This window comes from Lynx canadensis, chromosome B2 (assembly GCF_007474595.2).
Source record: "Lynx canadensis isolate LIC74 chromosome B2, mLynCan4.pri.v2, whole genome shotgun sequence".
In the NCBI taxonomy this organism is placed as follows: domain Eukaryota; kingdom Metazoa; phylum Chordata; class Mammalia; order Carnivora; family Felidae; genus Lynx; species Lynx canadensis.
In genome coordinates this window covers 118864535-118880100 of record NC_044307.1, presented here as the reverse complement: position 1 = coordinate 118880100, position 15566 = coordinate 118864535, and the positions used below count along the sequence as shown (strand labels likewise).

Here is a 15566-nt window from a genome sequence, read left to right as displayed (position 1 = left end):
GTTTTAGTAGCATTTTTATTTCTAACACCTAAAACTACATTATTTTATGTTGTTCATGTCCACAACATGCAGAATTGCTCAGCAATCAATCCTAACCCCATGAATCCTGTGTAATGGAAAAGAAATAGAAATCTTATAATGACCTGACCTGTGAGGTTCCCCCCCCCTTCCCTTTTGTAGCCTGGTCTTGAATACTATATAAGAAAAATTTCTTCTACTTATGGTGATTTATAAGAAACGTACACGCGGGGCGCCTGGGTGGCTTGGTTGGTTAAGCGTCTGACTTCGGCTCAGGTCATGATCTCACGGTCCGTGAGTTCGAGCCCTGTGTCGGGCTCTGTGCTGACAGCTCAGAGCCTGGAGCCTGTTTCAGATTCTGTGTCTCCCTCCCTCTCTGCCTCTCCCCTGTTCATGCTCTGTCTCTCTCTGTGTCAAAAATAAATAAACGTTAAAAAAAAAAAATTAAAAAAAAAATAAAGAAACCTACACGCTACATAATCTTGATAATGTATGTTTATTTCTTTGTGGATGTACATATACACAGTTTTCCTGATCACTAATGAAAAAGTTTTTCAAACTTTTCAACTACTCAGAGTAAGAAGGATACATATGTGTGTATCTACACATGTATGTGCATATTTGTACTCACTTTATGTATAGATGTATATATATTTTTTCTATAATATGCATGTCTTTTTGAGTAGTTGGAAAAATGTTTTCAAATTTAATTCTTATTAATCAGGGAAACTTAAAAATCTTTATTATCAATGGCTCATTTATTTCTGGAATTAAATTTTCAACACACACACAATAATTGGATATAGTGTCTTCCTTTTTGTTGTTTTTTTAATTTTTTTAATGTTTTTATTTTTGAGAGAAAGACAGCATTAGGGGGGAGGGGCAGAGAGAGAGAGAGGGAGACAGAGAATGGGAAGCAGGCTCCAGGCTCTGAGCTGTCAGCACAGAGCCCAACACGGGGCTCGAAGTCACAAACCGCCAGATCATGACCTGAGCCGAAGTTGGATGCTTAACCGACTGAGCCACCCAGGCACCCCTTTTTGTTGGGGTTTCAGTGAACTTTGGGACAGAGGTGTATTGACAGCTCACCCAGATTGGTAGGGAAAGAACCATCTGGTAAATGATGGCCTTAGACTATATGAGACTCTCTCTTTACTCTTCTGTATGGTTTTCTTTGATTTCCTCCATGGCCTGACAATGTATCTGTTGTTGTGTTTGCTCTTTGCATACCTTTCTTTCCTTGGCCTTTTATATTTGCATAGTGTAGTTTAGAGCTAGTGCAAAATACATGGTTCGAGGGGTGTAATGTATGCATTGCATTGTGCACTTCCCAGCACTCTGTCCTCGGCACACAATAACTACAGTGTGGAGGGGCCTACACGGAGACCGTGATGGTGCTTTATAAAACGCCAGTGGTGCTGGCATCCACTGCAATCTGCCGGGTAAGCAGTTGCACAAATTCCTCTAAGTTGAGAGGCCTCCAGAAATGTCATGTTTTGGCCTCAATAGTGAATGCCACAAATAACAGACAGGCACGGGGGACTTTGCTCAGCTTCTCAGATTCCAGTCTGTCTTTCTTCAGCTGGGTCTGCTGTAGATTGCCTTTCTTTTCTTTTTCTTTTTCTTTTTTTTTTTAATTCAGTCCTTGACTAACATATTTTAAACCCATCTAAAATGTCTTTCCCGCCCCCCCCCCCCTTTTGGAGCTCTCTAATATATTATGTAGTCTTTTAAATATGGAAAAAAAAATCTGATACCTGGAAGGTAGACCAAAGGACTTTTTTTTGTTTAATTTTTCAGCCCAGTGATTTTATATTTCTGGTCTGTGCTGTAAGTGGGGTTAGGGAGAGGCAGACAGGGAAAAAGAGATTGTAAAGCTTGTTGGCATTTAATATAGAAAGTAAGATTTTTTTGGAGTGTGGTTGGCAAGTTTTATGGTTTTAATGGTTTAATTAACTCAGTGCTAATAGAGTAGCAATCGACACAGTTCATAGTCTGTAAAGATTCTAGTGGTAGAAGGGATACAAAGCAAAGGCATGCTTTCGCTTAGCAAGAGGAAATAACGGTGAAACTGATGTCTTTGTGAAGTAATGTAAAGGGTCTATAAAACCCCCCTGCCTCCTTCTGCATAAAGGTGAGGCATGGCCTGCTCTTAAGAGAAAGAGAGGCAGATTGACTTCTGCTTTTGTCATTTCTCCGGTTCCCAAGAAGTATTTGGAAATGCTCTAATTACTAACGAAGAGTTTAAGTACAATGTAGAATTGTGAAAATGAAATGTAGGTCTGTGGCTGTTCTTCTCCCAGAATGTAGTTGGCAGTGTGTGTTTGGTTTAGCTCCTTGAATATCTATGGGTGGTAGTCCATGAGCTAGATCCAGGAGATTGCATAAGACTGCTAGCCAGAGGCTTGAATTCTAGACTCTGCTCGGCCAACTTTTTGGCTGGCATCATGGCACGAAGCCATTCCATCCAATGGATATATTTTGACCTACTAGTGAGCTAGTTACTCAATGAAATGCTGCCCTAGAAGATGTTAAAGTAAGACATACTTTTGCTTAAAGAATTCAGTCTCCAAAAGTAATATCGAAAGGAGTAGAATATAAGAATAAGTACCGTAGATGTGTAACAAAGTACTTGAAGGAGAAAGGTAACTATCGGGAGATTAGATTTTATGGGGAACGAGAATTTGGAGATTTTTCTAGAGGTAGTGTTTCAACAGTTGGAAATAAATCAGGTTAAGAAAGAAATTTGAGGGGCACCTGGGTGGCTCAGTCGGTTAAGCGTCCGACTTCAGCTCAGGTCATGATCTCACAGTCTGTGAGTTCGAACCCTGCATCGGGCTCTGTGCTGACAGCTCAGAGCCTGGAGCCTGCTTCGGATGCTGTGTCTCCCTCTCTCTCTCTGCCCCTCCCCTGCTTGTGCTCTCTCTCTGTCTCAAAAACATTAATATAAAAAAAAAAAAAAAGGAAAGAAATTAGAGAGTATGTCTTGGCAAGTCCACAGTCCTCGTTATCTGGGGCAATACTCCCAAAGTGCTATGACAGGTACTTGTACTGGTATTTTAAGTGCACATAGTAAAACAAAATATCTGTATTTTCTGCTTGGTTAACAAATGTATATTTGTAGTCCTTTCATGAAATAGAATTCAAATTGTTTATAAAAAAGTCAAAACAATGATAATAGGAGGAAGTTGCCTTCCTGGATGATACTGAGTGCTAATGTTTATGGGTATCACAAGTAGGAATTGTGTTCTTCAAAAGAAATTCAGGAAATCAGACTGAAAAATAGGTTAAACTCTGCAACCTTAGTTTTCTCATTTGTGAAATGAAACTGGATGAAATAAGTGTGAAAGCTCTTTTATCATATTTAAAATCAATTAGTTTTAGGGCAGCTCAGAAAGGTCCTGTGATTTCAGCTGCCTTTGAATGAATCCATATAAAGTGCCAAATATTTTATTAAGCATTTTAAATACACCTCATTTAATTATCACTATTATACAGCAAGTGGTTATATTTGATTTTTATTTATTTAATTTTGTTTTATTTTGGGGAGAGAATGAGGGGTCGAGCCGGGTAGGGGCAGAGGCAGAGGGGGAGAGAGAGAATCGTAAGCAGGTTCAACATTCAGCACATAGCCTGGCACAGGGCTCAATCTCAGGACCCTCACATTGTGACCTCAGCTGAAATCAGGTGTCGAGCACTTAACCGAAAGAACCACCCAGACCCCCCAGAAGTATTTGTATTTGAAAGAGAGGAAACTGAGGCATAGCAAAGTTAAGTAACTTGCCTCGGGTTACCTAGCTCTTAAGAAGTGGGGCTGTTGTTCAAATCCAGGTCACTGGCACTTTACTGCAGTATTTTTCCTCAATACAGTTGAGAATCAGTGATTCTAACGAAAGAGACGGTACACACTGGAATCTGGAGGGGAGAAGGAACAGTTTCAACTGGCATACCACCCCACGTCTTTCCGTGTTACCATTATGAATTGTGTCTTGGTTCCTTTCCCCTGAATCGTGAGCATTATTTGTGGAGTGTGACACAAAGTGATCAGTGTGAAGGCAAAGAGAAGTTGTGAGCCACTGGGTCATACCGCTATGGGCAAGTTTGATTGAAGAGGAGCACTCATAAAGCGTAACCACGTGGAACCCTGAATATGTAGTATTCAACATGAGATAGTCTGATATAGTTTCTTAATGGGAGAAGAAGCGTGTATTTTGTTTGCCTTTTTGAATTAGCTTCCACAAGTGGATCCGTTGTAGGTTTCTTAAGAGTAACTTCTCTGGGTTTTCTGTTAGTTTTCTTACAATCAATCCTTATTCCTTAGCTCCTGTTTCTTTCCCTCTTGTCTTGGTGGCTTTACTATATTTATTATTTTAAAAAAAGAATGTCAAAACCTTTTGAATGTTAATGAATCAGAATAATAAAATAATGGAATAACGTGATTATAGAGTAATGGATTTCATTTTATGTGGCTCGAGATCCGTGGAGTTTTCTTAATTTGAGAGTTTTAGCATTAATCAACTATTACATCTTTTACATAGGCAAGATGCCTATTGCCTCTTATTATCCGTATTGGTTTCAGTTAGAATTTTTTTTTAAAGATTTTATTTTTAAGTAATCTCTGTGCCCAGCATGTGGCTTGAACTCACAACCCTGAGATCAAGGGCTACGTGCTCCACTGTGAGCCAGCCAGTTGCCCCTTCATGCCCCTTCAGTTAGAATTCTGATGAAATACATGTAGACCTCCTCATTCTGTCTTCCATGTCTGAAATTCTTTCATATTTTCCATCTTTCTTTGTTGCATTCTGGTTACGTTTTTCAGATCCATCTTGAGGTTCACTGGTTTTCTCTTTAACCGTGCCAAAATCTGCCCATTTGGATTATAATCTATTGTTACAGGTTTTATTTCTAGGTATTCTGTTTGGTTCTTTTCAGAATCTGCTTTTTGATAGTTTATATTTTATAATATTTCTTTAAACATGTAAAACATACTTATTTTGTGTTCTGTACCTGATAATTCCATTATCTACAGTATATGAAGATCTGATTTTGATATTGCATCTAATAATAATAGTGATTGGTTTCTTTGTATGTGTTTTGATTTTTTGATTATATTTGTTGGGATTTTTTTTTTTTTTTTTTTTTTTTTTTTTTGTAAATCTCTGGGAATAATCATTTGCTTCAGCCAGACAGCTAGATGCATCCAATTCTGAACCAGTTTAAACCAAATTCTCTTTTTTTGGCATTTTTGAATCAACAAGGTAATGGGTGAACTTTTTTTTTTTTTTAAGTTTAATAAATCATACTAATAGTAATAAAAAATTTTAATGCCATTCTCCAAAATCTGCTTGAGGGCCAGATCATGGTAATCTTTTTTTCCCGCATTTCTTGAGATAAATGGTCTGGAGAACAGTAATTCTGATATGGAGTAAGTTAGTAAGTGTTGTATTAAAATATGACTGTGCTTTATTTAGCCAAATAATTTTGGGGAACATCAGGTTGAATGATGGGAAACAGGTTTTTTTCACCATAGAACTTCCCAGGGTATCTTACATGCAAATAGGAAGCTGCATGCCTAGTAGTTATGTACATTAAGCAGAATTTTCCTTATCCTAGTCTCACTCCCCTTCTGGCGGATGTGGGTATATACATGGGACATCTCATGGGACTAGTGAGACCAATGGAACATGCTTGGCAACTAGAGGTCTACCTCCTGAGACCCTTGGCTTCTGCTGATTGCCTTCTCACTATCTTCACCTCAGTGTTGATACCACTCTGCTGGAGAACCGTGTACATGCGTGCGCGTGCATCTTGTATTTAAACTCCCGAGGGAAGATGTGGTTGTATTTGGTTAACCTTTATGCCCAGAGTAAGACATTGTCTTTGAGTAGAGCTGTTTATTGGATGAAGCTATCTCCAGGGCCATCGGCTATGTCCTCTGGACCAGGGAGCTAGTTATCTCTAAAGGGATAGATTCACAGGACTTGGTTTTCCCCTGGGGATTTCTTTTTTTATTTTTTTCTGTCATTTGACTGTAAAGTTCCCAAGGCCATCTATGTCTTATTTGTCATTGTTTTCATGATGTCTTAACATAGGAACTAATACGTATTAGATGCTGGATCAGAATATGTTGAGCCTTTTAGCCTGGCAAGCTCTTGCAGTCGTGTGCGAGTGGGACTGTATGACTGGCAGGCAAACTGCGTGGCTTGTCTCTTAGGGATGGGTTACTTTTTTCATCTTCCTATAGTCTCCAGTGTCACTTGAATAGAAACTGGCCGCATCAGACTCTATAAACATCCAAAGGGGAAATTAAGTTCTTCCGAATATGCTGTTTCTCTGCCTTGAAAGAAATCATTTCCTTTAAGATTCATTTCAGATGCTACAGTCTTGGTAAAGCTGTGGTATTTCTCAGACCCTGTTACTCATCTGTTCTTGGTGTTTCCATAGCACTTTGCACATGCATCTTTTAGTACGTGTCTCACGATATTTTTACATTCTTGCTTTTCCAGCCAGATGTTGAGTTCGTTAAGGGTGGAGATGCTGAATGGAATCTTAAGTAATATGTGTATGCAGTTAAGATCTAATCAAGCATTTAAAATCTGTTTCCTAGAGAAGGGAAGGAGAGCATAGCAGAGAAGCAATCTGAGCATCTAGAAGATACTCTGATGTTTGTTAGATGTGGGCTAGTGAAAGAACAGTTTGTGACAGGATTCAGCTGATGGAGGAAGGCACTTGGTTTGGCACTTTGATGTGTACTGTCTCATTGGGTTAACTTGACCCTCACAGTGAGCTGTGGGATACCTATGACTTCCTTTTACAGTTAAGGAGACTGTCTGGTTTGCCTATTGTCTCACTTGTCTAGTAATAGTAAAGTGCCTACAAGGTGTTGATGAGGGAGGGACTAGGTCTGACTCCAGCCCCTGTGTGGATGCCCCTCATTCCCTGCCCCATGCTGCCCAGCACACTGATGCCAAATTGTGGTGGTGAGCTTTGTGGATGTTTTTGCTCTTAATCTTCTAGGGGAATTCTGTCCATGAGAGCACGTTTCTATTTTTGAAATGGAAACCAGTGAGAAAGTATGATTTATTAATAAAAATGCACTTTAAGCCAGTGTTGGAATAGGTTTCCTCTTTGAACAGAGGTATGTATTCATAGACGTTAGTTGTCTTAAATATTCTTTTGACCCTGCTTTCAAATAGCATTTGTCAATATCAATAGCATTCATACTATCAAATAGTATGAATCTCCTTTTGTTTCTGTTACATTTCTTCATGATGTCTAATGGTTTTACTAGTTTGCTCATTTGAAAGTAGTTGTCACATATTGCCAGATGTTTTGTAGAAATGGTAAGTTTGGGAAATTTTATCTGGTTAAAGGACAACTTATATTAGCGCTTTTTGAGTTTTTTGGCATCTTTCTAAAGAAGATAATTTCTGCTTTATAGTAAATAAAATGTCTTTTGTGAGTCCTTTATTAGAAATGCATAGAGGATGGTGTTCAAGTAGATAGATGTGTCAGGAGCTATAGTAGTTTACTTGCTTTGTTATCTCTGATAAGGAAAGTTCCTAATTTCAAAGTGGGTGCTGAAATTGTGGCTATGGTCAGTCACTGGGAGCCTGAGTAGGTTAAATATCACCTCATTAAAATAAGTATGTTACATATAGTACACCATAATGTTTTTCCAGTTGATTCAAGAGGTATCTTATGACCACCTATTATGGTGGGCCATTTTCTACTCACTACAGATTCAGAAGTGAACAATGTTGTTGAAGTTCACATCAGAGAAAGTGAATTCTATCTTATTTATTACCTTTAAAATATTCATTGCTGTTATTTGCAACCATATCTCCTCCTGGACCATGATTTCACTGCACATTTAAGAAAGCCAGCTGTCTGCTTTGCCTTCCCTTCTCCTCATAAAGTTACTCTAAAATACCTCCAAACTCAAAGTTTTAATTATATAGGTTAATAATTGCATGTAGATCAAATAATGAAATTGAGAAGCTTTCATTTTAAAAGCTTAAGCCAAAATCCCATGTAAGTGAAACTAATCACTTTTCATGTTACAAAACTCTCCAGCTTATAACAATAGGAGCCAATACTGATGAAGCACTATGTGCCACATATACTGTTCTAAGCTCTCTGTATTACAATTTTTGGTACTCTAGTCTGTGGTGGATTTTATTCCCTTGTTTCACAGATGTGCCAAGTAAGGCAAATAGAAGTGAAGTATCTTTTCCCTGGTCACATAATTTGTTAGTAATGGAAATGAATGTAAAACTTTGGCATTTGGAATCCAGAGTTCAATACTCTTCCTTAGTATACTCTATTAATATGTACTTTGAATATACAGACATAGGCACACATACGTATTTTAAATGTCCTTAGTACTTTCCTGAATCTGTAGTGATACAATGAAGGTACAGTGCTTGCTGTGTTGAAATAATCTGTGTTGCTTTCACCTTCTTTCCCCTGCTATTTAGTATAATTCTATGTATTTTATTTTTATTTTTTTACTGCTTTCCACTCACAGAGTCTCCCTTAGGATCTCTTGAAGGGCTGATTTAGTGGTCATGAACTCCTTAGTTTTTGTTTGTCTGGGAAAGCCTTTATCTCTCCTATTCTGAATGACCACTTTGCTGGATAAAGGAGTCTTGGCTGCAGATTTTTCCTATTCAGCACATTGAATGTTTCCTGCCACTCCCTTCTGGCCTGCCAAGTGTCGGTGGACAGGTCTGCCACCACCCTTATGTGTCTACCCTTGTAGGTTAAGGCCTGTTTGTCCCTAACTGCTTTCAGAATTCTCGATTTTTGTATTGTGTTCTTCTATTTTGTCAGTTTGGCTAAGTTTCTGTCTTTTGCGTGTTTTAATAGCTTGTTCTGTGTCCCGCACCTGCGAGCACTATTACATTAAAAAGGCGTCATACACCGTTCAGGGCCTGGCACTTCAGGAAGTGTTTTTGGTGTATGTTGTGTGCACCCTGTTGTTGCGTTTTGGCTGCTCAGTCCCACTGGTCAGTCCTCTGGAAAACTGCTCGCCTGTAGTGGTGGAGTGTTTGGACTTTCAACCAGGTGTGCTTTGATTTGTTCATTGAAGACACCCTGGAAAAAGAAAAAGGTAAGGGGAATCCTGATCCCATAAAAAGAGAAAAATGAAAGGGGGGGGTGGGGGGGAAGAAGACCAAACAGAGAATCAAAAAAACTATAATGCTAAATCCAGAGAAAGAGAAAGGAAAATAAAGGTTAGAAAAGGTGTAAAAAGAATAAAAAATGCCTGATTGAACAAATGTACGTACACACACACACACACACACACACACGTATATTTGGTATTAGTATATATAATTCATCAAAAACAAATCCAAAATTATGAGCCTGGTTCCAAAAGAGAAAAAGAGGAGGGTAGAAACAAAAAGACAAAGAAAAATTAAAAAAAAAAAAAAAAAAAAAAAAAAAAACAGCTATTGGTCTGTGGGGCCGTGGCTGTGCTGGTCTGGAGGAGAGGCGGTCTGGTACGGTCAGTGTCAATCTTACTTGGGTAGATGTGCAGTTACCAGGCACGGAAGGGCAGGTTTGGTATAAGCAGGTCTCGCCTCCACGGGGGCACTGCCGTGTTGCTCCCTGAAGCCCCACCTTTGGTGATGGGGAGAAAAATGACGACCCCCCCCCAATCTCTGCACCCCAGACCAGGTGTCTCAAACCACGCTGTTCAGGCAGCCCTCACCGAATAGGTCGACTTGCCCTACTCTGCTCTCTCCCACGCACTCAGCTGGGATTCAAAACCCAGTGTCTTCAAGGGCCCTGCACCTCACAGAGCCTGCTCTGGGGTAGCGCCACTTTGCCCTGCTGATAAAGGCCTTTGGCTCGGGCCTGCAAAGTCTTTTGTCCCTGGGGGAGGCAATAAACCTTCTCCCCACGGTGCTTGAGGAAAGGGACTGTTCTCTCTGAGGGTGCCCCTGAGATCCTACTGCGCCCCAGGGTTGGCTCCTTCTGCCCCCAGGTGCGTGCACAGGGCTCTGGCTTCAGTCTGGAGAAAGTTGTGCACTTTAGAAAGTTCCGAGTTTCAGCTCCTAAGTCTGTTTACAAAATAGAAACTGGCACTCACCGTATTTCTCGTCCCCCAGTCTGTGGTCTGGAGAGGTTTGCCTCTTGTGCTAACTGGATACTGCAATTTCACAGCCCCTCTCTCTTTCTCTTTCTCTTTAGTCTCTCCACAGAAGGCGTTCCCTACCCTCCATACCCGTGCCAATTTATCTCCCCCAGTTTTCACATACATGCACCTCTGTCCCACCAAGCAGTCTCACTCCACCTGTGGAGATCGTTCTGCCACTGCACAGATTGACTTCCTGGATGTCCCAAGTGATCTGACCCGATTACGGCTGTGTTTGAGGGACAAGGAAAATCCTTGTCCCCTTATATCTCTGCCATCTTAGCTCTGCTCCCCTCTTTTTAAAAGAAACATTACTATAAAACATTTAATAATGAAAGTTCCAGATCCTCCTTTGCATGTCTCTCAGGCATGAGTTTTCCACCTCTGCTCCCACAAAGAGAAGGAAGAAAGGTTAGAGGAGAGAAAAACAGACCCTTGCATTGAGTTTCTGAAGACCGTCTTTTGAAACTCCTTATCAGAGTTGTACTCATTTGAAATTAAAATGTCTTTTATTCCATTTTTGTTCTGTTTTTAAATATTTATTTGGGGAGAGAGGGAGAGAGAGAATCCCAAGCTCTGCTGCGATCACAGAGCCCAGTGTGGGGCTTGATCTGATGAACTGTGAGGTCATGATCTAAGCCAAAATCAAGAGTTGGATGCTTAACAAACTGAGCCATCTGGGTGCCCCTCTTATTCCATTTTTAAAGATAAATGTGTGGGAGACCTCAGTTTCCACATAGTGGATTAACTAATAAGTATCTATTTTGATGGCATTAGGGCATTCATCTTGAGAATGAAAAAGTCTGAGGGCGTGTTCAGTTTTCACTTGTAGTCCAGTGGCCAGCTTCTGTCTATGCAGGGGATGGAGGGGTGTGTGTGACCTGACCTCGCAGTTTGAGTGTTCCCAGGGGTCTGCGTTTTCATTGGAAATGAGTCACCACTTTGTTTTGCCATTGATTAGACTATGAGTTTTTCTTCTGTGCCTGTCCAAGGCTTTTACATCTCTGGATAGCAGCTTCTTAAACAAAATACATCAAACTACTTAAGACAAAATACATCCTTAGAGACTACTGATTTTATTCTCCTAGTTCCATTCCCTTGTATCTTAAAATATTGTTCTGAAGAATGTCCTGTCATTCTTGAGAAAAAGCATAGCTTGAATTGAAAAATATTTTTTTTTTCTATTCTACAAATTGTGGAACAAAAAAGCCTAAGTACTGATGGGATAAATCATGTTAGGATCCACTGAAGAATAGGGCTAAATGATTTTCCTGGGGGAGTATATTTCACAAATATAATATAAGCCACCTTGAGGAATTTTGAGGGAGGCAGTTTAGACGTGTTTTTGTACTACTTTATTTTTAAGTTTATTTATTTTAGAGAGAGAGCACAAGTGGGAGAGGGGCAGAGAGAGAGAGAGAGGGAGACACAGAATCCAAAACAGGCTTCAGGCTCTGAGCTGACAGAGAGCCTGACACAGGGCTCAAACACATAAACTGCGAGATCATGACCTGAGCCCAAGTTGGATGCTTAATCGACTAAGCCACCCAGGTGTCTCTGTTTTTGTACTATTATAAAAATAAGTGAACTCCTGGCATCTTACTTTTTGATTCTGTTTTATATTTTCATAGAGTAGCAAGTAAAGCATTTGATCACGCTTTCATTTTAGAATGTATGCCTTGTGTAGGGAGGAGGAAGAATTCTAAAGTGAAAAGCTTATTAATCACTCTTGTATTATAAGAGATTAGAAAACAAATATATTATGCTAAATAATATTATCTGATGTGAAGTCCTTTATTTGTAGTACTCATGGAATCTTTAGTGCTTGAAAAGTAAAGATGTCATTTCTTTTCCCTCAGAAATGTGCGAAGGGACAAGTGTTATTTGACAAAGTGTGCGAACATCTCAATCTCTTGGAAAAGGACTATTTTGGACTTTTATTTCAGGAAAGCCCTGAACAGAAAGTAAGTGAAATGATTTCAAGTTTGTTTGTTTCTTCTTAGGAAAATACTGTATTTTTTTCCTCAAATGGTATAAAATTTTAGCTTTAAAATAATTTATTTTGACACATTTTATATTGTAGAAATTTGCTAAATACTAAAACCTTGTATAGAGAGAATCACCTATAACTTTTTGCACTGTGTGAGTGTATATGCTTTTCCACTAATACTATAAGCAGACAGAATGGGATGTCTCATCCTGTGTTAATTATTAGAGACTAAAAGAACTGATTTAAAATGTTTTATGTTGAATTTTTAGCTCTTGAATTCACCTGTATGCTGGGAGTTAAGCATGCCTAAAACAGGGAAGGAAGCATCTTAGAAGGAACGTACTTACCTGGAGGCTGGGGAGAGAGTGTTTGCCTTGCTGTACAGACTGTGGTGGCCATGTGGAGTGAATGTGTTCCTTGCCCTGTTTTGGATTACTGAGGGCAAAAAAGGAGGTGGTGCCCATCTGGACACAGGTTGGGTAGATATGAGCTGCCAGGACCCAGTGCAAATCTGCCTGACATCAAGTGTGTTGAGATTGCTGTGCTCCAAGAGTTTCCCAAGACACTAAGCAGGAGCATCAGAATCCTTTAAATGCTTAATGCCAATTCCGGGGACCGTCAGGACTTTGCAGTTTCATATGTGAATTAAAGAGAGAGATATTAATTCATTCTGGCAATTAACCAGAATTAACCTGCAGCCTTCTGTCTTAGTCAATTTAGGCATTTCTAACAAAGTACCATAGAGTGAGTGGTTGAGAAACAACACCGGAAGGCTGGGCAGTCCACGATCAAGATACCAGCAGGTTCTGTGTCTGGTGACGGCCCACTTCTTGGTTCATAAAGGTAGTGCCTTCTGTAACCTCACATGGCAGAAGGGACAGGCAGCTCTCTGAGCCTCTTTTATAAGGATGCTACTCCCATCCATGAGGGTTCCACCTTCATGATCTCATCACCTCCTAAAGGCCCCACCTCCAAATACTATCACATTGGGGATTAGGTTTCAAGGTATGAGTGGGGGAGGGGAGGACAACATTCAGTCTCTAGCACTTTTTCCTCATTGTCAAGAAAGGACTGTTCCTTCTCTACTTCACTTTGACTAATGGTAGAGAAGATACTTGAGTGTAGGAGTGAAGAGTAAAGGTTTGGTCCTCTGGCACCCTAGAGCGAAGCCCTCTCAAGTCTGTTAGCTTGTGCCTGTGGACAGACTCACTGTGATCATTCTGTCTGAGGATGCCCGGAGCGTTTGGTCACAGTCAAAGGAGGTACTTTCCAGCATCTGACATTTTACGTCACAGTCAATAGAACACAACATAGCAGATGAACATAGGCTGTGAAGTTATTTGCCCACATGCTGTCATTGTTTTATGTCCTGGTAATGAAATACAGGGTACTAAGGGTGATAATTATCTATAAATTAAAGTTTCTCAATTGGCTTAGTTTTTAAAGTCTTGATACCTAATTGGTTTAATTCCACATTTAAGCCAAAGACTATTACATTGGATGCCTGCCTACAGAATAGTATGTGAGTATTCTAACTAGAATTCTGTTTAGAATACTTTTTTCAGAAGTAATAACAAATTAGATATTCAACTAAATAAACTAGTTGCTCTTTTCAGACTTGAAATTAAAAGTGGTCTTGATAATGTTTCCAACCATGGGCCTTCTGCTGGTCCGCAAAGCTATAAAAGAGAAAGTGATGGGAATTGGCTATCATTATCCACTTTTTCTGAGACTACATATGGGGAGATTCATAAAAGCATTTAAGCCGTGTGGAAAAAGGGAAACCATTTAGCATGTTGTAAAATATGCAGAAAAACACGTTCTGTTAGTAGAAACAGGATATACTACATAAAGACATCTGGTATGTCTGCAACACGAGATTTACATAAGAAAGAGTGGTATTTAGCTAGGATTCACTAGTTTTTATTTTTACAACTTCCAATGTATGTGTCTAATCCATATCTTTGACCTGAATCTTCGACTCCTATTTAGCTGCCTACTGGACACTGCACTGCAGTCCATTGTCTCCAAGCAAGCTGGCATCTGCCCCTTAAACTTCATCTGTTCCCTGAAGAGTTAGGTAGAGATTCCTTCCACCTCCTTCCACCTCCTTCCATTGCTTATCAGTCAAAAAGCTCTGTCTTTTCTACCCACTAACATCCTTCTCTTGGTTCTCTCTGTCCACAGTTTTGCTTTGGTTTAGGTCCCTGTCCTCTCTTGCTTTGACCATTTTGTTAGCCTCCTATGTGGATTAACTGCCTGGCCCCAGGCCCCTATGGTGATGCTTCCTTCACACTGCTGCTAGATTGAGTTCTCTGAAGTGCACATTGGATCTTGGCTCTCCCTGGCGTAACACCATTTACTGGATACAACCTAATCCTCTTAGTATGGCTTACAAGGCTCCACTTTCGTTTCATTTTCCAGTAACCTCTCACATACGGTCTGGATTCAGTCCACACCAGATTTCTCTCCTAACAGGAGCCTTATTGGTCCATACTATATCTGCTTGAACATATTATTCTTTACCTTTGGAATGCCCTTCCCATTCTTTTTTGTATCTGAGTGCCTACTTAACATTTAAGTATCCTGCCCTATGAGAGTTTCCTTGACCATTTACTACCACCATCCCTCCAGCTCCCAACTCAAGGGGAGTTGATGTTTCTTCCATCTGTTATCTAGACATTCAGCACAAACCTTATTTATATCAGTCTTTCTTACTGTTACTCTAGGAACTTCTTGAGGGCAGAGACCATACTTTTTTATCTTTGTGGCCTCCGTCTATCTAGACATTAACAAATATCTATTAAATAGTGACTTTGTGCCATCTCACGCCCATTAGCGTGGCCACCAGCAAGAAAACAAAAGAAGAGGTAGTGAGGATATGAAGAAATTGGAATCCTTGAGCACTGGTGGTGGGAATGTAAAATGGTGCAGCTATAATGGAAAATAGGACAGAGGTTACTCAAAATATTAGAAATTATATGACCTAGCAATCCCACTTCTGGGTGTATATCCAAAAGTATTGAAAGTAGCATCTTGAAGAGATATTTGCACACACATGTTCATTGTGACATTACTCACAATAGCCAAGAGGTGGAAGCAATCCAGTGTCCATCAGTGAATGAATTGGATAAACAAAACGTTGTCCATACAAAATGTGGTGAATGGAATATTATTGAGCCTTAAAGAAGGAAATCCTGTCACAGGATGAAGCTAGAGGGCATTATATTAAGTGAAATAAACCAGTCACAAAAGGACAAGCACTGTGATTCCACTTAAATGAAGTATCCATAATCAAGTTCATGGAAACAAAAAGTAGAATGGTGTTGCCAGGGACTGGGGCACAGGGAAAATGGGGAGCAATCATTCAATGGGAATAGAGTTTCAGTTTTATAAAATGAAAGCATTTTA

General features: G+C 39.8%; 1 protein-coding gene across 20 annotated transcripts in view; it reads left to right on the top strand.

Annotated features, from left to right (window-relative positions):
* The window catches only part of EPB41L2 (erythrocyte membrane protein band 4.1 like 2), a 261971-nt gene that overhangs the window by 163067 nt on the left and 83338 nt on the right, over positions 1 to 15566 (top strand). For all 20 annotated transcript variants that reach the window (XM_030316339.1, XM_030316337.1, XM_030316332.1 and 17 more), the window contains one exon: positions 12025 to 12129. In XM_030316339.1, the coding sequence (XP_030172199.1) occupies positions 12025 to 12129 (105 nt within the window). The remainder of the gene's footprint in view (positions 1 to 12024; positions 12130 to 15566) is intronic.